At 46.7% G+C, this 19,845-nt stretch overlaps 2 protein-coding genes and 1 long non-coding RNA gene across 4 annotated transcripts; 2 read left to right on the top strand and 1 right to left on the bottom strand.

Moving 5' to 3' along the window:
• The first annotated feature begins 165 nt into the window (after positions 1-165).
• On the top strand, positions 166-3,329 carry RPS25 (ribosomal protein S25). Its single transcript, XM_008021129.3, has 5 exons — positions 166-347; positions 575-670; positions 1,086-1,269; positions 3,102-3,200; positions 3,283-3,329. Exons 1-4 carry the CDS (start codon positions 345-347, stop codon positions 3,194-3,196), a joined length of 378 nt encoding a protein of 125 aa, XP_008019320.1. The 5' UTR covers positions 166-344; the 3' UTR covers positions 3,197-3,200; positions 3,283-3,329.
• CENATAC (centrosomal AT-AC splicing factor) lies at positions 3,294-18,368 on the bottom strand. 2 transcript variants are annotated; one of them, XM_008021131.3, is made up of 11 exons: positions 18,158-18,367; positions 17,883-18,046; positions 17,367-17,465; positions 8,379-8,445; positions 7,932-7,994; positions 7,211-7,275; positions 6,960-7,065; positions 5,925-5,955; positions 4,274-4,360; positions 3,590-3,722; positions 3,294-3,496 (listed from the first exon to the last, which is right to left on the bottom strand). In XM_008021131.3, the coding sequence occupies exons 1-11, from the start codon at positions 18,275-18,277 to the stop codon at positions 3,436-3,438; spliced, it is 996 nt and encodes a 331-aa protein (XP_008019322.1). In that variant the 5' UTR covers positions 18,278-18,367; the 3' UTR covers positions 3,294-3,435. The 2 variants fall into 2 exon arrangements, with proteins under 2 accessions (XP_008019322.1, XP_008019321.1); XM_008021130.3 differs by having other exon boundaries at positions 3,294-3,722; positions 18,158-18,368.
• On the top strand, positions 14,835-15,286 carry LOC140712922 (uncharacterized). The gene is made up of 2 exons (XR_012094769.1): positions 14,835-14,938; positions 15,251-15,286. It is a non-coding gene; the product is annotated as an uncharacterized lncRNA (long non-coding RNA).
• Positions 18,369-19,845: the final 1,477 nt, after the last annotated feature.

The raw sequence follows: 19,845 nt of genomic DNA, 5'->3' as shown, positions 1-19,845 counted from the left end.
TAAGTAGTGCCGGAAAGTTAGTTGCCGAGACCTGGTGGATTGTTTTCCGTTTATCAGTGCCGGAAAACAGTACTACAGTACTGTGTCACAACTAGCCCGGACTCCGACAACCTGGCGCGGTATTTAGGCGGTGCGGCTTGGGAACTGGAATTCACTTCCTGTCTTCCTCCTGAGGCTAGAGGGCCAGCGCTTCGCCGTGGGACTTCCTCCGCCTGGTTCCGCCTCTTGCCCCGGAAGTACTTACAGCGGACGGAGGTTTCTGGGCCCGTTTCCGAGCGGCGCTTCCTTTTTGTCCGACATCTTAGCAAGCTTGTGGTGTCTGCTGCTGCTCTCCGAGCTTCGCAATGGTAAGCTTCAAGGGTATGAACTCGCCGGGGTTCTTGGGTTTGAGGACCCAGTGGGGAGAGCCTTCGGCGGGAGCTCTCCTTGGCCTGCTGGCCTTGGTTGCAGGGCGGGCGCTGTTATTGCTTCGCCCATGTGCTCGGTGGTGGAGTTTGCGGGGGCTGAGGGCGCAGTATTAGAGGAGTTTGGGGCTACTTGAGGACCTGGTTACATTCCCGCTGCCCTCCTACAGCCGCCCAAGGACGACAAGAAGAAGAAGGACGCCGGAAAGTCGGCCAAGAAAGACAAAGACCCAGTGAACAAATCTGGGGGCAAGGCCAAAAAGAAGGTAGGAATAAGATCCCTCTGAGAGATACTAGGGGTTCCCTCCCGTAGCCTTCTGGTAATAGGTAGCTTGTATAGCAATTGGTTTTTCAGGTATAGATTTCTAGAGTAAAAATGTGAGAGTTTATCCTCCCATCACCATTCATTCTTTTTCCTAGTTTCCATTAGGATCATGAAAATGAGACCAGTGTGTAAAGTGTCTGCCTCTGTGCCTGTCGTGTGATTTTTAACTGATCTAGTGGGGCTTGGCCCCTGTTCTGAAGCCCAAGCACCTGTCGGGTTTTTTTTTTTTTTTTAAAGTAATGTGTAATTTATCTTTGATGGTGATGGAACAGATTTCTCTGACGTAGATTACTCGAGAGGGAAAGGGTGCTTCTGCCAGAAATACTAACTTGTTTCTGTTTTGTTTTGGTGAGCAGAAGTGGTCCAAAGGCAAAGTTCGGGACAAGCTCAATAACTTAGTCTTGTTTGACAAAGCTACCTACGACAAACTCTGTAAGGAAGTTCCCAACTATAAACTTATAACCCCAGCTGTGGTCTCTGAGAGACTGAAGATTCGAGGCTCCCTGGCCAGGGCAGCCCTTCAGGAGCTCCTTAGTAAAGGTGAGGGGTGTATCCTACATGTGTGCTTTTGTAGGGTAAATTGTCTTGACCACGTTAACCATCTTCAGTGATTTTGCTGGAAAAGCAGAATTTAAAAAAAAAAAAAAAAAAAGGCATAGCTTGACCATTGACTGTTAGTAATGTAATTCTGATGTCTTACTCCTGAGATGAATTCTTAGGGTTCGTAGCCACTTTCGTGCTGTGGACCCTGTGGCAGTTTGGTGAAGCCCAAGGATCTTTTATGTTTCAAGTAAATGGATGCACAGAATTACAGGGACAACAGTTTTTGAAATAATTAGATTACTATTTTAAAACAATTTTGAAAATGTTGAAAACCTTTATGGTAAATGTTTTGATGTATTAAATTTTAAAACCAGAAATTTAGTATGGTCTACTCAGTAGTATGGTTTGATTACCATAATTCCACAATAATAAGGTTCAGCTAACTATAGTGACTGAACATCTGTAATTCTAGCACTTAGGAAGGCCGAGGTGGGTGAATCACCGGAGGTCAGGAGTTCGAGACCAGCCTGGCCAATATGGTGAAAACCTGTCTTTACTGAAAATACAAAAATTAGCCGGACGTGGTGGCGCACGCCTATAATCCCAGCTACTCAGGATGCTGAGGCATGAGGATTGCTTGAACCCAGGAGATGGAGGTGGCAGTGAGCCGAGATGGCACTACTGCACTCCAGCTTTGGTGACAGAGCAAGAGACTGTCTCAAAAAAGGGGGCGGGGAGGTGCGGTAGAAGATAATGGGCCCCTAATTTAAAGGAAAAGTAAAGATAGATGATCGTTAAAAACTGTAGGATTCTCTGTTACCAAACGTCAGATTAAGCAGGTGCAGTGATACCCTTGTATTTCTAGCTACTTGGGAGGCCAAGGCAGGAGGATCATTTGAGCCAAGGAGTTTGAGTACATTCTGGGCACCTTGGAGAGAGCCCCCCCGCCCCCCGGCGTTTTTTTGGTTTTTTTTTTTCCGTTTAAATAGAGATGCTGTTTTGCTATGTTGCCCAGGCTGGTCTCCTGGGCTCAAGAGATCCACCGGTCCAAAGTGCTGGGATTATAGGCATGAGCCACTACACCCGGCCAAAACAAAAACCTTAATAGTGTGTTTTTGTTTTTTTGGGGTTTTGTTGTTGTTGTTTGGGGTTTTGTTGTTGTTGTTGTTGTTTTTTAAGACAGTCTCGGCCGGGCGCGGTGGCTCAAGCCTGTAATCCCAGCACTTTGGGAGGCCGAGACGGGCGGATCACGAGGTCAGGAGATCAAGACCATCCTGGTTAACCCGGTGAAACCCCGTCTCTACTAAGAAATACAAAAATCTAGCCGGGCGAGGTGGCGGGCGCCTGTAGTCGCAGCTACTCGGGAGGCTGAGGCAGGAGAATGGCGTAAACCCGGGAGGCGGAGCTTGCAGTGAGCTGAGATCCGGCCACTGCACTCCAGCCTGGGCGGCAGAGCGAGACTCCGCCTCAAAAAAAAAAAAAAAAGACAGTCTCACTCTGTCGCCCAGGCTGGAGTGCAGAGGGGCAGTCTTGGCTCACTGCAACCACCAACTCCTGGGTTCAGGCAGTCCTCACACCTTAGCCTCCCAAGTAGCTGGGATTACAAACACGTGCCACCATGCCTCACTAATTTTTGTATCTTCGGTAGAGATGGGGTTTCACCATGTTGGCCAGGCTGGTGTGCAACTCCTTACCTCAAGCTGTCTGCCTGCCTTCACCTCCCAAAGTGGTGGGATTACAAGCATGAGCCACCATGCCCAACCAAAAACCTTACTAGTTTCTATTATAGCATCTATTAAGCATCTCATCCTACTATCTTTTCTTCCTAGGACTTATCAAACTGGTTTCAAAGCACAGAGCTCAAGTAATTTACACCAGAAATACCAAGGGCGGAGATGCTCCAGCTGCTGGTGAAGATGCATGAATAGGTGAGTAGGAATGCCTGGGCTCATGGAGTAGGAGGTAGATACAAAGCTTTATGGTTCTGATTCTTTTAATTTTTTTTTACAGGTCCAACCAACTGTACATTTGGAAAAATAAAACTTTATTAAATCAAATGAATGAGTATGTCTGTTTCCTAAGAAAGACAATGATAAAGAATTCGGTGGAAAGTAGGGGTTTGTTGACTTTGCTTTTAGCCTCATGGTAGTTGGTAAGGCATGATTAGCTTTTTTCTGTATGTGACTGCTTCTTCATTGCTGCAGCTTCAGTTTTGAATTGATGTCTGAAAGGAAATAAAGGGTTAACAGGATGAAGGGTGATATCTCCAAAAAGGAGGTTGGATGGGTAGGTTGGAGACCTGGCACTGAACACATACCTGGACTGCCAGCGTCGTCCATTATTCCAGACGCGGCCAAAAGAGGGCAGCCAGCCTGCACTGGTCCTGGAGCTGTGATCAAAGTTGGCCCCAACTCGGTCTGGGGGGAGTTTTTTCAACTTCTGTTTTTCCTCTGTGCAATGATAAGGAAACAACTTTTTATTTTTCTTTATTAAAAAATATAGAGATGGGGTCTCACTATGTTGTCCAGGCTGTTTTCAAACTTCTGGGCTCAAGTGACCCACCTCAGCCTCCCAAAGTGCTAGGATTACAGCCATGAGCCATCACACACAGGCAAGGAAACTGGTTTTTTTTGTTTTTTGTTTGTTTGTTTGTTTTTTTTTTTTTTTTTTTTTGAGACGGAGTCTCGCTCTGTCGCCCAGGCTGGAGTGCAGTGGCGCAATCTCGGCTCACTGCAAGCTCCGCCTCCCAGGTTCACACCATTCTCCTGCCTCAGCCTCCCGAGTAGCTGGGACTACAGGCGCCCGCCACTGCGCCCGGCTAATTTTTTCTATTTTTAGTAGAGACGGGGTTTCACCATGGTCTCGATCTCCTGACCTTGTGATCCGCCCACCTCGGCCTCTCAAAGTGCTGGGATTACAGGCGTGAGCCACCGCGCCCAACCAGGAAACTGTTTTTGAGTGTGAAGATTTAGAAGACCCTTTCTTGAATTAGTTTACTTACTTTCTTTAAGAAATTCTTCATAGGATGGTCCTATTTCTTGGTTCCCACCGATGTATTCCTCTTGGATCATCCAGGGAGGTGTGGCACCTGAAAAAGAAATAAAGGCTTCTTTTTTTTTTTTAAGTCTTCAGGCTATTGTGAAGCATGTCCTAGCTGTTAGCTCACCTCTCCTAATTAAGAACTAGAAATGTCTAAAAGCAAAGCCCAGGAATTCTGGAGCTTAGGAAGAAGACCCTAGGCTAATTTACCCCATATGTGATAGTCATTTTAAAATGGCTTTGAGGCATAATTGACATAAACGATACACATTTAAATTTGGTGACTTTTGAGTGAAGCTATTACAATCAAGACCCCAAACATCTGCCTCTAAGTATCACTGCCCCCATTAAAATATTTTCCTGTCCAGGCAATCAGTGATCTTTCCGTTGCTTTGTATTTTTTAGGATTTTCTGTGTGTGGATATTGAGTGGGGTCTGGCCTTTTTTTTTTTTTTTTTGAGAGGAGTCTTACTCTAGCCCAGGCTGGAGTGCAGTGGCACGTTCCCAGCTCACTGCAACCTAAGCCTCCCGAGTACTGGGAATACAGGTGCACACCACGACTCCCAGCTAATTTTTGTATTTTTAGTAGAGACAGGGTTTTATCATGTTGGCCAGGCTGGTCTCAAACTCCTGACCTCGTGATCCACCTGCCTCGGCCTCCCAAAGTGCTGGGATTACAGGCATGAGCCACCGCGCCGGCTGGGTCTGGCCTTTTGAGATTAATCTGTGTTGTATGTATCAAAAATTCTGTCTTCATCCTGGAGTACTATTCCGTTGTTAATCCATTTGCCTGTTGATAGACATTTGAATTGTTTCCAATTTGGAGCTGCTACAAATAAAGCTGTTCTGAAGATTTGTGTACAAGTCTGTGTAGACACGCTTTCTTTTCTCTAGTTAGGAGTGGAATGCCTGGATAATATCGTAGGTGTATCCTGAACTGTTTTCCGAAGTGACTATTACCAGTTTACATTTTAAGCAGTAGTGTATGAGGATTTGGTGGTTTTTCTTTCTTTTTTTTTTCTTTTTTTTTTTTTTTTGAGACGGAGTCTTGCTCTGTCACCCAGGCTGGAGTGCAGTGGCCGGATCTCAGCTCACTGCAAGCTCCGCCTCCTGGGTTTACGCATTCTCCTGCCTCAGCCTCCCAAGTAGCTGGGACTACAGGCGCCCGCCACCTTGCCTGGCTAGTTTATTCTTTTGTATTTTTTAGTAGAGACAGGGTTTCACCGTGTCAGCCAAGATGGTCTCGATTTCCTGACCTCGTGATCTGCCCGTCTCGGCCTCCCAAAATGCTGGGATTACAGGCTTGAGCCACCGTGCCTGGCCAAGGGTTTGGTTTTTCTACATTGCCAAACACTTGGCACAGTCTTTAATTTTTGCCATTCCAATACATACATAGTGGTATTTCACTGTGGTTTGCATTTCTCTAATGACTAATGATGAACATCTATTCATATGCTTTTATTGGGTTGTTTAATATCAAGTTGACAGTTCTTCCTATATTCTGGATACAAGGCTTTTACCAGATACATATGCTTTATCTTGGCCAACTTTATTAAAAAAGAAAAAAAGAAAATTATCTCCCAGGGTTTAAAAAACTCTGCCCTGGACCTTACCTGAGTGGATGTTACCAACTCCTGGTATATCCTGTAATTGGAAATGGGGAAAAAAAATGCTAGTTAAAGTCTAGCCATAATTAAAAAAAAAAAAAAAAATCCTAGAAAAGACAGACAAAGCACACTTCAAAAGAGGTGGGTGTGACTGCTGCCACAATGCTAAATTCTGCACCCCAGCTGATGTTAAACTTTGCAAGCACAGTAAGTCATTCTTAAGACAGCCCTGTCCTTAGGAAGCTCGCAGTCGTAACAGTGGAGATGTCCGTAAGTAGAGTGCCTATTACGTGCCAGGTGAGCAAAACCTTGCCTTCACAGCACACACATAATTGGGGAACAGCATTAAGCACAAGTTAGGTAAATTACGTTTGCAACTTTACGTGGTGCTACATCCACTTGAAATAGAGATAACCTGTTCAGATAAGCCATTTATGAAAAAGTGACATTTGAGCTAACAGTTAAAGGAAGGTAAACTTTAGGTAATAAGGGAAGGAAAGCATGTTTTAGGCAATGGCAACTGTAAAAGCCTGAAGCAACACAATCAATACAGCTGAAGTGTAGAGTAAGATCATAAGTGGTACGATGATTTTCTGTTTGTGAGGCAGGATTGAAGGGGGAGTAGAAATTGTCCAAAGGCTGAATAGAGGCAGACAGATGTTTAAAACTGACTGCTTGTTGACAGGATATGGGAGATGGAAAAGGAAAGGATCTGCGTCTAGTGATTGGAAATACAGGAGTGGTGGAGGTTAGTTTCAGATGCCTATGGGATATTTAAATATAATTGTCCTGTGTTGAGTTGGAACTATGAGTTCTACAGAGGGCAAGATTTAGGAGTTGGCACTCCTAAGTGGCAATACATGTGAATAGGATCCCTTTGGAGGGTGAGAAGTAGTCTGAGAACACTACTAGGGAACAGTGAAGTAAGAAGGAAAAGCCTGCAGTGGAGACAGCAGTGGCTAGAATAGGTAGAAAATCAGAAGAGGGGTCCTGAGACATGAGGGAGCATTGGCCCTCTTCTGGCTTGCTTATCCTTTGTACCTGATGGCCAATGAATGTCAGAGATGGTCCTATCTCCATCCAGTCAAGCTCTGGAGCTGGTGGCAGGTCCAAGTTTGAGGGCTGCTGTGAGCTGGAAGCTACTTGGCTGAAAAACATGAGCCAGGCTGGCAGATGAGGTCCTTGAGCCATGAGGGTGGTAAAGATTAGATCTGTTTCCATTTCCCGGCCAAAAGGTTGCAGAATGTTCTAAGATGTCAAATTCCCAACAAGAGATTCCCTAACAGTCTTACCTGTTCATCCCTTTCCAGCTTCTAGGTGCTGAAGAGCCCTCTTCTGGGTCTGGCACTGCCTGAGGCTGAGTTTGATTCAGGAAAAATAAATGTGTCTGGGATGCTTAAGAGCCTGCCTAGGCCATGCCTCCACCCTCCAGACCCCAGTATCACAGGAAGGACACAAATTAGCATATGGAAGGTACTGCCCTGCCATCTTTTATAGACACTTCCCTCCCTCCCTCCCAGCCCTGTCCACATATTCACTGACGAGGCCTGCCCCCTTTTGCACAGGTAAGGGAATTCAAGCCAAGCAAATGAGAATGCAGTCAGAGTTCTCTTAGAAGCACTTTTTCATGGCCAGGTGCAGTGGCTCACGCCTATAATCCCAGCAGGCTGAGGCGGGTGGATCACCTGAGGTCAGTTCAAGACTAGCCTGGCCAACATGATGAAACCCTATCTCTATTAAAAATACAGAAATTAGCCAGGCGTGGTGGTGACACCTATAATCCCAGCTACTCAGGAGGCTGAGGCGGGAAAATCGCTCGAACCTGAACCTGGGAGGTGGAGGTTGCAGTCAGCCAAGATTGTGCCACTACACTCCAGCCTGGGTGACAGTGAGACTCTGTCTCAAAAAAAAAAAAAAAAAAAAAAACAGCACTGGTTCATGAAATGCTGGACTTGGGAATGCCAGGGATCAGTGGATTTGGATACTTGTCTGGATCCTCCGAGGGAAACCAACCTCTAAGACAGACCGAACCACCTCCTGCCGGCTCTGCTCCACCTCGCGGATCTGAGCTGCCATCTGTGGGAGAGAGGCTGCTTAGACAGGATCATGGGGGCCAGTTTCTTCAGAGGCCTTTCCTTTAACTCAGGGGCCCTCCACCCCCAGGCGTGGACCAGTACTGGTCTGTGGCCTGTCAGGAAGCAAGCTGCAACAGCACTGCTGCCTGAGCTCCTGTCAGATCAGCGGTGGCATTAGATTCTCATGGGAGCGCAAACACTATTGTGAACTGGGCATGCAAAGTATCTAGGTTGTGTGCTCCTTATGAGAATCTAATGCCTGATGATCTGAGGTGGAGCAGTCTCATTCTGAAACCATCCCCTGCCTGGGTCCATCTGGAAAAATCATCTTCCACGAAACCAGCCCCTGGTGCGAAAAAGGTGAGGGACTGCTGCTTTAACTTACCTCCTTGATCACCTCATCCTCCTTTTCTTCGTAGGAATCCAAACCTTTCACCATGGATTTCTTGAATCTAAAAAGAAAAGGGGCAAAACCGCCCAGAATCCATTCCCCACCAGTTATGAAAAGCTCCTCAGATTTTTTTTTTTAATTTTGAGAAATTTCAAATTCAGAAACAAAACAGTATAATAAGCACCTATGTACCTCTCACCCAGAGTCATTGTAAACATTTTGCCACGCTGGCTCCATTTCTTTTGTACAGACACATGTCCTCTTTGCCAAAACAAAAATAGGTTTAGATGTCAAACCAGATTTTCAGCACGTATCTCCCAAGAAGAGGAACATTCTATACAACCATGATACCATTACCACATCAAGAAAATTATTTTTAGTGTTCAAGTATTTGGCTGGTTAGTATAGACATGGTTTATATGTCTTTACACTTGAGTGTAGGCATACAGGCCAAAGTGGAAGGATTGCTTGAGCCCAGGAGTCTGAGACCAGCTCAGGTAACATAGTGACCCTGTCTATACAAAAAATACAGAAATAGCCAGGTGTGATGGTGCACGCTTCTAGCCCCACCTACTTGGGAGCCTGGGAGGTTGAGGCTGCAGTGAGCTGTCATTGTGTCATGGCACTCCAGCTTGGACAACAGAGCAAAACTTCATCTCAAAAAAAAAAAAAGGCCGGGCGCAGTGGCTCACACCTGTAATCCCAGCAGTTTGGGAGGCCGAGGTGGGCAGATCACGAGGTCAGGAGTTTGAGAACAGCCTGACCAACATGCTGAAACCCCATCTCTACTAAAAGTACAAAAACTAGCCGGGCGTGGTGGTGTGCACCTGTAATCCCAGCTACTCAGGAGGCTGAGGCAGGAGAATCACTTGACCGTGGGAGGCGGAGGTTGCAGTGTGCCAAGATCAGGTCATTGTACTCCAGCCTGGGTGACAGAGTGAGACTCCGTCTCAAAAAAAAAAAGAAGTGAAAACTGTTCAGGCTGCTGGTATCTCCTGGCCACTGGCTGCCACTACGGTTCATTTATCTGGAACCTGGGCTCCTGAAGATGCAGCACTAGAGCAGAGAAATGATGCTGACAGGGTGTATTGGTCTGTTTTCACACTGCTGACTGATAAAGACATATCCAAGACTGGGTAATTTACAAAGAGAAAGAGGTTTAATGGACTTAGAGTTCCATGTGACTGGGGAGGCCTCACAATCACAGCAGAAGGTGAAAGGCATGTCTTACATGGTGACAGGCAAGACAGAATGAAAAAACCAAGCAAAAGGGGAAACCCCTTACAAAATCGTCAGATCATGTGACTTACTACCATGAGAACAGTATGGGGGAAAATGCCCCCATGATTCAGTTGTCTCCCACTGGGTCCCTCCTACAACATGTGGGAATTACGGGAGATACAGTTCAAAAAAATTTGGGTGGGGACACAGCTAAACCTTATCACAGAGGTTGATGACTGACCAAGTCACATTAGAAATAGGTGGACTTAACCAGGCACAGTGGCTCACGCCTGTAATCCCAGCACTTTGGGTGGCTGAGGTGGGCAGATCACGAGGTCAAGAGATCGAGACCATCCTGGCCAACATGGTGAAACCCCATCTCTACTAAAAATACAAAAATTAGGCCGGGCGCGGTGGCTCACACCTGTAATTCCCACTTTGGGAGGCCGAGGCAGGCAGATCACGAGGTCAGGAGATCGAGACCATCCTGGCTAACACGGTGAAACCCCGTCTCTACTAAAAATACAAAAAATTAGCCGGGCATGGTGGCAGGTGCCTGTAGTCCCAGCTACTCGGGAGGCTGAGGCAGAAGAATGGCATGAACCCGGGAGGTGGATCTTGCAGTGAGCTGAGATTGCACCACTGTACTCCAGCCTGGTGACAGAACGAGACTCTGTCTCAAAAAAAAAAAAAAAAAATTCGAAAAATTAGTTTGGCGTGGTGGCCTGTGCCTGTAGTCCCAGCTACTCGGGAGAATCGCTTGAACCTGGGAGGTAGAGGTTGCAGTGAGCTGAGATCATGTCACTGCATTCCAGCCTGGCAAAAGAGCGAGACTCCATCTCAAAAAAAAAAAAAAAAAAAAAAAATCCTGCCTACTCTGAAGGCTGAGGCAGGAGGATTGCTTGCGCCCAGACGTTTGAGGCTGCAGTGAGCCATGATTGTACCACTGCACTCCAGCCTGGGTGACAAAGCAAGACCCCGTCTCAAAAAAAAAAAAAGCATCTCAAATTATTTAACCAAATGGACTAAAAGCACATAATGATAATGGATAGTATAGACTGACAGGTTTCTTTCCTTTACTTTGTGCGATTATCACCAGGAAATTTCTCTATGGATCTCGTAATCCACAACACCTGAGTGTATCACATGAGTGAGCAGGACAATGAAGACACAGTGGAACACAATTGGACTTTCTATAGACTAACCTGGAAGGCAGGTATCTAATTTCCAAACCAGAAGTTCCTGGAAACTGAGTTCAAGGAAATAGAAGAAACTGATTTTTTAAAAAAATTACACTGTGGTTGAAGTCCAGAAATTTTTAGGCGGCTGGCTGGGTGCAGTGGCTCATCTGTAGTCCCAGCACTTTGGGAGGCTGAGGTGGGAGGACAGCCTGAGACCAGGAGTTTGAGACCAGAGGGAAAGAAAATGACAATGTGGAATTGTAAAAAAAAAATTTTTTTTTGAGATGGGGTCTCACTCTGTCGCCAGTCTGGAGTGCAGTGGTGCCATCTTGGCTCACTGCAACCTCCGCCTCCTGGGTTCAAGCGTTTCTCCTGCCTCAGCCTCCTGAGTACCTGGCACTACAGGCGCCCACTGCCACACCTGGTTAATTTTTTAGAGACAGGGTTTCACCGTGTTAGCCAGGATGGTCCCAATCTCCTGACCTCATGATCCTCCTGTCTTGGTCTCCCAAAGTGCTGGGATTACAGGCGTGAGCCACCGCGCCTGACCAAAAACTTTTATTTATTTGAGGACCAGAGAGAAGTTTTGTGCTTTAGCAGACTCCTCCATGTTTTCTTCTTTTCGCCCTGTTCAAACTCTCCAGGTACTGTTTTTTTTTTTTTCTCTTTTTGAGACAGGGTCTCTTGCTCTGTTGCCCAAGCTAGAGTGCAGTGGCATGATCACAGCTCACTGCTGCCTCAACCTCGTGACCTTAAGCATTCCTTCTGCCTCAGCCTCCCCAGTAGCTAACACTACAGGCAAATGTCACCATGCTTGGCTAATACAATTTTTTTTTTAGAGATGGGGTTTTGCTATGTTGTCCAGGCTGGTTTTAAACTCCTGGGCTCAAATGATCCTCTGTCTCAGCCTCCAAAAGTGCTGGAATTATAGTCATGAGCTACTGCAACTGAATTGCCTTTTTTTTTTTTTAAGAGACATTCTTGCTGTGTTGCCCAGACTGGAGTATAGTGGTGGGATCACAGCTCACTGCAGCTTCAACCTCCTGGGCTCAGGTGATCCTTCTGCCTTGGCCTCCAGAGTAAGTATGACTATAGACTAGCCTTCAAAGCAGGTAGGACTATATACCCCGCTAATCCACTAATGCAGATACCCTTTTTATTAAAAATCTGAAAATCAGGCCGGGCCCAGTGGCTCATGCCTGTAATCCCAGCACTTTGGGAGGACAAGGTGGGCAGATCATGAGGTCAGGAGTTCAAGACCAGCCTGGCCAATATGGTGAAACCCCATCTCTACTAAAAATACAAATTAGCCAGGCATGGTGGTGCGTGCCTATAGTCCCAGCTACTCGGGAGGCTAAGGCAGAAGAATTGCTTGAACCTAGGAGGTGGAGGTTGCAGTAAGCTGAGATCACGCCACTGCACTCCAGCTTAGGCAACAGAGCGAGACTCTGTTCCAAAAAAAAAAAAAAAGTCTGAAAATCATTATGGTATGTAATCTATCCTTATTATAGTGCTAAAATGATTTCTGATAAAATAATTCCTAACTCAACTAGAACACTATGAAGAATGAAAGAATGAGCAGAGTACTCATGATGCCTTTGAGTAAAATCGAAACATACAGCGTGATGTAATTTCCAAACCAATAGGCAGCATTGTAATATTAAAGGAAAACTATTCCAATCACTTAGAAATACTTGCTAAATACTGCTTTTTACAGTTATGACAACTGTTTCTTTCTATGCATATGAATCAAGCAACCAAATATTTATAACCATGGAAATACCTGATTAGAAATATTTCTAACCTGGGCCAGGCTCGGTGGCTCACGCCTATAATCCCAGCACTTTGGGAGGCCGAGGCGGGTGGATCACCTGAGGTCGGGAGTTCAAGACCAGCCTGAGCAATATGGTAAAACCCCATCTCTACTAAAATTACAAGAATTAGCTGGGCGTGGTGGTGTGGGCCTGTAGTTCCAGCTACTCAGGAGACTGAGGCAAGAGAATCGCTTGAACTCAGGAGGTGGAGGCTGCAGTGAGCCAAGATCATGCCACTCTAGCCTGGGCAACAGAATAAGACTCTGTCTCCAAAAAAAGAAAAAAGGAAATATTTCTAATTATTGGCCAGGTGCAGTGGCTCACACCTGTAATCCAGCACTTGGGGAAGCCAAGTCGGGTAGATCATTTGAGGTCAGGAGTTTGAGACCAGCTTGGCCAACATGGTGAGACCCTGTCTCTACAAAAAAAATACAAAAATTAGCCCCTTTTCACAAGATGGCGCCAAAAGCTAAGAAGGAAGCTTCTGCCCCTCCTAAAGCCAAAGCGAAGGGTCTGAAGGCCAAGAAGGCAGTGTTGAAAGGTGTTTACAGCCACAAAAAAAAATCTGCACATCACCAGCCTTCCAGTGACCCAAGACACTGCGACTCTGGAGGCAGTGCAGACATCCTCGGAAGAGCACCCCCAGGAGAAACAAGCTTGACCACTATGCTATTTATCAAGTTTCCTCTAACCACTGAGTGTCCCATGAAGAAGACAGAAGACAACACACTTGTGTTCATGGTGAATGTTAAAGCCAGAAAGCACTGGAAGAAGCTCTATGACACTGATGTGGCCAAGGTCAACACCCTGATTCGGCCTCATGGAGAGAAGAAGGCATTTGTTTGACTGGCTCCTGATTACAATGCTTTGGATGTTGCCAACAAAATAGGGATCATCTCAACTGAATCCAGTTGGCTAATTCTAAATATATGTATATCTTTTCACCAGTAAAAAAAATAATAATAAATTATCAAGGCCTGGTGGCTCATGCCTGTAATCCCAGCTACTCAGGAGGCTGAGTCAGGAGAATTGCTTGAACCCGGGAGGCAGAGGTTGCAGTGAGCCGAGATCACACACCTGCCCTCCAGCCTGGACAACAGAGCGAGACTCCATCTCAAAAAAAACCCGAAATATTTCTTTTGGATTCTGAATGAAAATTTTCCTATGGGAGAAATCTTACTTCTTATGCCTGTTACAGTATAATTCCCAAATGTACCATCAGAAAAAAGAAAAAAAAAAACCTTATTTTTAAAAGTATACATAGAAATCTTTTTTCTAGGCTGGGTGTGGTGGCTCACGCCTGTAATCCTAGCACTTTAGGAAGCCGAGTCAGGTGGATCACTTGAGGTCAAGAGTTCAAGACCAGCCTGGCCAACATTTTGAGACCCCCTCACTACTAAAATACAAAAATTAGCTGGGTGTAGTGGCACAAGCCTGTAATCCCAGCTACTTGGCAAGCTGAGATGGGAGAATTGCTTGAACCTGGGAGGTGGAGGTTGCAGTGAGCTGAGATTATGCCACTGCGCTCCAGCCTGGGTGACAGAGTGAGACTCTGTCCAAAAAAGAAACATCTTTTTTCTATTCCTATCACCTCTAAACATTTTTACTGACCCACAAACTGGATCACACCAACTGGTTACACTAACTGATATGTGATCAGTTTCTTTTCCTTTTTTTTTTTTTTTTTGAGGCAGAGTTTTGCTCTTGTTGCCCAGGCTGGAGTGCAATGGATGGCACGATGTCAGCTCAGTGCAATCTCTTGCCTCCCAGACTCAAGCGATTCTCCTGTCTCAGCCTCCCGAGTAGCTGGGATTACAGGCATGAACCACCATGCCCAGCTATTTTTTGTATTTTTAGTAGAGATGGGGTTTCACCATATTGACCAGGCTGGTCTCGAACTCGAACTCCTGACCTCAAGTGATCCTCCTGCCTAGGCCTCCCAAAGTGCTGGGATTACAAGTGTGAGCCACAGTGCCCGGCCATGTGATCAGTTTCATTAACTTCTCTAAAAACAAATTCATATTTATTTTTAGAGATGGGGTCTTGATACATTGCCCAGGCTGGCCTCAAATTCCTGAGCTCAAGCTATCCTCTTACCTCAGCCTCCTGAGTAGCTAGGACTACATGTGTGTACCACCACATCTGGCAGTTTCATTAGTTTCTTGATTATCCTTTAGGCATTCCTTTTTGAGAAAATAAGCAGATACAGTTGACTTTTGCACAGCACAGTTCGAACTGCACAAGTTCACTTGAAAAAGTTTTTGGAGATTTGCAATAATTTGAAAAAACTTACAGATGAACCACATAGCCTAGAAATACGAAAAAAATTAAGAAAAAGGTATGTCGGCCGGGCGCGGTGGCTCAAGCCTGTAATCCCAGCACTTTGGGAGGCCGAGACGGGTGGATCACGAGGTCAGGAGATCGAGACCATCCTGGCTAACACGGTGAAACCCCGTCTCTACTAAAACACAAAAAACTAGCCGGGCGAGGTGGCGGGCGCCTGTAGTCCTCGCTACTCGGGAGGCTGAGGCAGGAGAATGGCGTAAACCTGGGAGGCGGAGCTTGCAGCGAGCTGAGATCCGGCCACTGCACTCCAGCCCGGGCGACAGAGCAAGACTCCGTCTCAAAAAAAAAAAAAAAAAAGAAAAAGGTATGTCATGAATGCATAAAATATATGTAGATACTAGTCTTTTATGATTTACTACCATAAAATACACAAATCCAGGCTGAAACAGGAGAATCGCTTGAACCTGGGAGGCAGAGGTTGCAGTGAGCCAAGATGGCACCACTGCACTCCACCCTGGGTGACAGAGCAAAACTCCCTCTCCAAAAAAAAAAAAAAAAAAGTTAAAATCTATCAAAACTTACACACAGAAACACAGACTGTACATGGTGACATTCGCAGTCAAGAGAAATGAAAATAAATGTAAAGATGCAATATTACATAACTGCATAAAATTACACTCCAAACTGTACGATTTGTAGCCACCTATTGCAGTGAACTCAAGTGTTGTGAGTATCTGTTTAAAACACAGTAATGCTGGTCATCTTGTAAGTGGTTGTCTCACCAGTAAACTGCATATTACAGTGAAAGTGATCACTCATGGTTCCTGCGTATTTTTCAGTAATGTCATACCATTAACCTTGAATAGTAACGTGGGACCTATAGGAGGCGCCACTAGTGATGCCTGAAGCACTCCCAAGAAGCAGAGAAAAGTCATGACATTACAAGAAAAAGCTGAATTGTTTGGTAAGTACTGTAGATTAAGATCTACAGCTGCAGTTGCCCAGCATTTCAAGATAAATGAATCCATGCACATTGACAAAACCCATGTGGAAAAAAAAGGGTGAGGGGTGAGTATGGTGGCTCACTTTGAAAGGCTGAGGTAGGCGGATTGCTTGAGCCCAGGAGTTCGAGACCAGCCTGGGCAACATAGCAAAACCCCGTCTCAATTTAAAAAAGAATTTTTTTTTTTTTTTTCCTTTTGAGACAGTTTCTATCTTCTGCCCAGGCTGGAGTGAAGTGGTGCGATCTTGGCTCACTGCAACCTCTGCCTCGCCAGGTTCAAGCGATTCTCCTGTCTCAGCCTCCTGAGTAGCTGGGATTATAGGTACCCACCACCACACCCAGCTAATTTTTGTATTTTTAGTAGAGATAGGGTTTTGCCATGTTGGCCAGGTTGGTCTCAAACTCCTGACTTCCCATGAGCCACCATGCCTGCCCCCCAAAAATTTTTTTTTGTCTAAAGGCAAAGAAAAAAGTAACTAAATCCAGCCTAAGGAACACTGTAAAAAAAATAGGAGGAAATTCATGAAGCTATTACTGCACCTTGCATGCTTTGCACAATACCTTTTTGTCTTCATATTGAAAGCACAGCTTTTATGTGGGTACAGGGTTGTTAGAAAGGCCTACCTACAGCTTCTAATAGGATTCAAGAAACAGCAAAATCATTACATGACAAAGCAAAAGGAAGGTGAAGGATCTAAAGCTGGAGAATTTAATGCCAACAAAGGATGGTTTGATACTTTTAGAAAGAAGTTTAGCTTAAAATATGTCAAAACAGCAGAAGGGGCAGCTTCTGCCAACCAAGAGGCAGCAGATGAATTCCCAGATACCATTAAGAAAATCACTGAGACCAGGCATGATGGCTCACACCTATAATCCCAGCACTTTGGGAGGCCAAAGCTGGTGGATCACAAGTCAGGAGTTAGCGACCAACCTGGCCAACATGGTGAAACCCCATCTCTACTACAAATACAAAAATTAGCCAGGTGTGGTGGTGTGTGCCTGTAATCCCAGCTACTTGGGAGGCTGAGGCAGGAGAATCATTTGAACCCAGGAGGTGGAGGTTGCAGTGAGCTGAGATTGTGCCATTGCACTCCAGCCTGGGCAAAAAGAGCAAAACTGTGTCTCAAAAAAAATAAAATAGAGTTCAAAACTATTAAAAGTAGGTACTGGCTGAACAGCAGTTTCTTACAAACTATAAACAGCCTCTTCTAACGTTAGTATTCTCTGTGCGTCACATTTAAGTAGTTGACAATACCCAACTTTTAGTATTGTTCTCTATTTGCTAAATCCCATCCCCCAACCAAACCTCAAGAACTGTCACATTTTTGTGTCCAACACAGTACCTAGAATAAGAAGTGCTATGAAGACAGTAGATACTTCGGAAGTCCCTCCTGAACTTTCCAGTTAATAGAGTAAGCTCCCATACCTGACAAAGATCCAGAGAATTCACTCTGCTACTTCAATACCAGTGACTCACCGTACATAATCCTGGGGAGTGACCAGAAACTTCTCTTTCATTTGGACCTCAGCTTTGTTCTCCCACCAGAATTTGTTGGTTGCTTTCTTGTGCTCAGGGCTGAAAATGGAGAGGATAAGTAATCTCAGCTATAGATTATAAAATATTACTCAGATATTAAGCATTAGGTTTGTAATGCAAACTGACATCTGGGTTTCTGCCCGGGGCAGGGCTGAGAGAGGAACACTGTTACCATCTCTTCAAGATCTCGTGTCTCTTCTTCCCATAAAATTGTGAGAATCTGAGGGGAGGTTAGGGGCGGTAACCAAGTTGGCTTTCGCAGCCAGACCACCAGCACCACTTGGGACCGTGGCAGCATAGGACCCCTACCCTAAAAAGGCTGGCAGCACCTGTGAAGTGACTCAATCCATCCATCTTGATCAAATCACAAAAGCGTTTTTTTTGTCACCCACTCCAAACCCTCCTCCCGTATATGTATGCGTCTGTGCTGGAGCAGGCTCCCAGTTCGGCTCTCACCTGGCCAGATGCTCCAGCAGCCCCCCATACAGCACCGTCAGGTTTCCATGGCTCAGGTGTTCCCGCACCTCACAGCCGCAGCACAGGCACCAGCAGCATCGCTCGTGTTCCGGCACGTAGCGCTCCACCTGAGCGGCGCGGATGGCCTTGCGGGCCGCCTCCACCTGCGGGAGAGAGACGAAGTAGAACCCCAAGGGGGGCACCCAAATCAACCCGCTCTGGCCTTCACCGACCTGCCCCGCACTCCCATCCCATCTCTAGCCTTGCCGCCGCACCTGGGGCAGGAGCCTCTCCAAAGCCTCCTTCAGCTGCCGCTGGTGCTTGCGGCTGTAGACGTGCCCGCGACCACAGAAGAAGGTCTGGCGGCACAGAGGGCAGCGCTGCGCCGGCGCCATAGGCGGGGGACCCGGTATCACCACCACCAGCAGCTGATCCTACGCCATCCGGCGGCTCCTGACCCCTGACCTCTGACCCTTCGGGGCGGGGCTAACCCAGCGGCCCCCAAGCGCCCAGTGGGCGCCACTGCAAGCCCTTCTGCGGCTGCGCAGACTCCTCCCAGGCCTCTGGTCCCGCCCAGGCACCAGCATTGCAGAGTCCGGCCGGTTAAGGGGGAAGTCGGCGCCATCCTGCAGATGTGCGGGGATGTGCGGCCTCCGCAGCGTGAGGCTCACAGGCCACACGCAACTTAGCATTGGCCAGGACCTGTAGTAGCCAACAGGACACTTACTAACTGATGTATAGGTGCGCACTGTGTGTCCAGAGCTTTACGTTAACCACCTCACTGTGTCATCTCGCTGAGGTTGTGTGGTTTACTACTGTTAGCGCATTTTTAAGCGGGAAACCTGAGGCATGAGGAGGTAAGGAGCTTTGAGGAGGGTTGCACAGGTGTTAAGTAGCACGGTCAGCACCTGAGCCCCGGCACTCATCAGTGCGGTGGATGGAGGGGAATGCCTGCTGGAGGGGACCACGAACTAAAAATCGTAGTCGCCCCCACAGGGTGTGCTCCCCGTGGCTCCTATAAAGCTGTAAGGGAAGCTACACAGTCTGCAGCGTCGTTGCTGAGGGATCGCACAGTTCCCGTAGATTTTGCTGCTAGTTCTGGTGCACTAACCGGGATGGACTACTGTCTGTAGGGCCTTCACAGGGTCAGCGCTACAGAATTCAGGCCCGGCGTAACTACTTCCCCCTTCAGATCTTCACTTCCTGTTGGAACTGTCCTCTAGACTCTAGCCTCTGCCAGAAATAATTCATTTTGAATACCCTTGTAACTCCCAATTCCTTGATCTCCCATCATTCTCCTGGCAGGGTCAGTCCTCGGCCTTGTCCCCCCAAATTGCTCGGTCTCTGAATCCAGACTCGGAAGTTCGGCTCTGCCTACCTAACCTTAAGTTATCCCATGTGGCCTTACCGTCAGCCTAGTCTTTGACTGCAGGGAAACCTCGCTTCCTAAAGAAGACACCTCTTTTCATCCATTCACTCTGGAAATGATTCAACGTCTGCCTGCTGCTGATGCTTTGCTCTCCACCAGGGGTTTTCAAAGTGTGCTTCCCCGCTCCCCCCGGGCCTAGAGCATCAGCATCAGGGAACTTGTCAGTAATGCACATTCTTGGGCCCCAATCCAGAACTACTGAATCAGAAACTTGGGGTGAGGGCCAGTCACGGTGGCTTATGCCTGTAATCTCAACACTTTGGGAAGCAGAGGAGGGCGAATCACCTGAGGTCAGGAGTTGAGGACCAGCCTGGCCAACATGGTGAAACCCTGTCTCTACTAAAAATAGAAAAATTAGCCAGATGTGGTGGCGTGTGCCCATAATCCCAGCTACTTGGGAGACTGAGGCAGGAGACTCACTTGAACCCAAGAGGTAGAGGTTGCAGTGAGCCAAGATTGCACCATTGCACTCTAGCCTGGGCAACAGAGTGAGGCTCCGTCTCAAAAAAAAAAAAAAGGAACTCAGGGTGACGC

This window comes from Chlorocebus sabaeus, chromosome 1 (genome assembly GCF_047675955.1).
Source record: "Chlorocebus sabaeus isolate Y175 chromosome 1, mChlSab1.0.hap1, whole genome shotgun sequence".
In the NCBI taxonomy this organism is placed as follows: Eukaryota; Metazoa; Chordata; class Mammalia; order Primates; family Cercopithecidae; genus Chlorocebus; species Chlorocebus sabaeus.
Note: the sequence above shows the minus strand (reverse complement) of the source record. Positions and strands in the feature narration are given on the sequence as shown.

Excerpts from the sequence above, each read along its gene's own strand:
- RPS25 (XM_008021129.3), top strand. Across the intron at positions 671-1,085 it reads GGGGCAAGGCCAAAAAGAAG|AAGTGGTCCAAAGGCAAAGT; the intron begins GTAGGAATAAGA and ends TTTGGTGAGCAG. Across the intron at positions 1,270-3,101 it reads TCAGGAGCTCCTTAGTAAAG|GACTTATCAAACTGGTTTCA; the intron begins GTGAGGGGTGTA and ends TTTTCTTCCTAG.
- CENATAC (XM_008021130.3), bottom strand. The coding sequence starts at position 18,277 with ATGGCGCCGGCGCAGCGCTGCCCTCTGTGCCGCCAGACCTTCTTCTGT. Across the intron at positions 5,956-6,959 it reads TGACATTCATTGGCCATCAG|GATATACCAGGAGTTGGTAA; the intron begins GTACAAAGGATA and ends TTCCAATTACAG. Across the intron at positions 3,723-4,273 it reads TGAAGAATTTCTTAAAGAAA|AGGAAAAACAGAAGTTGAAA; the intron begins GTAAGTAAACTA and ends ATCATTGCACAG.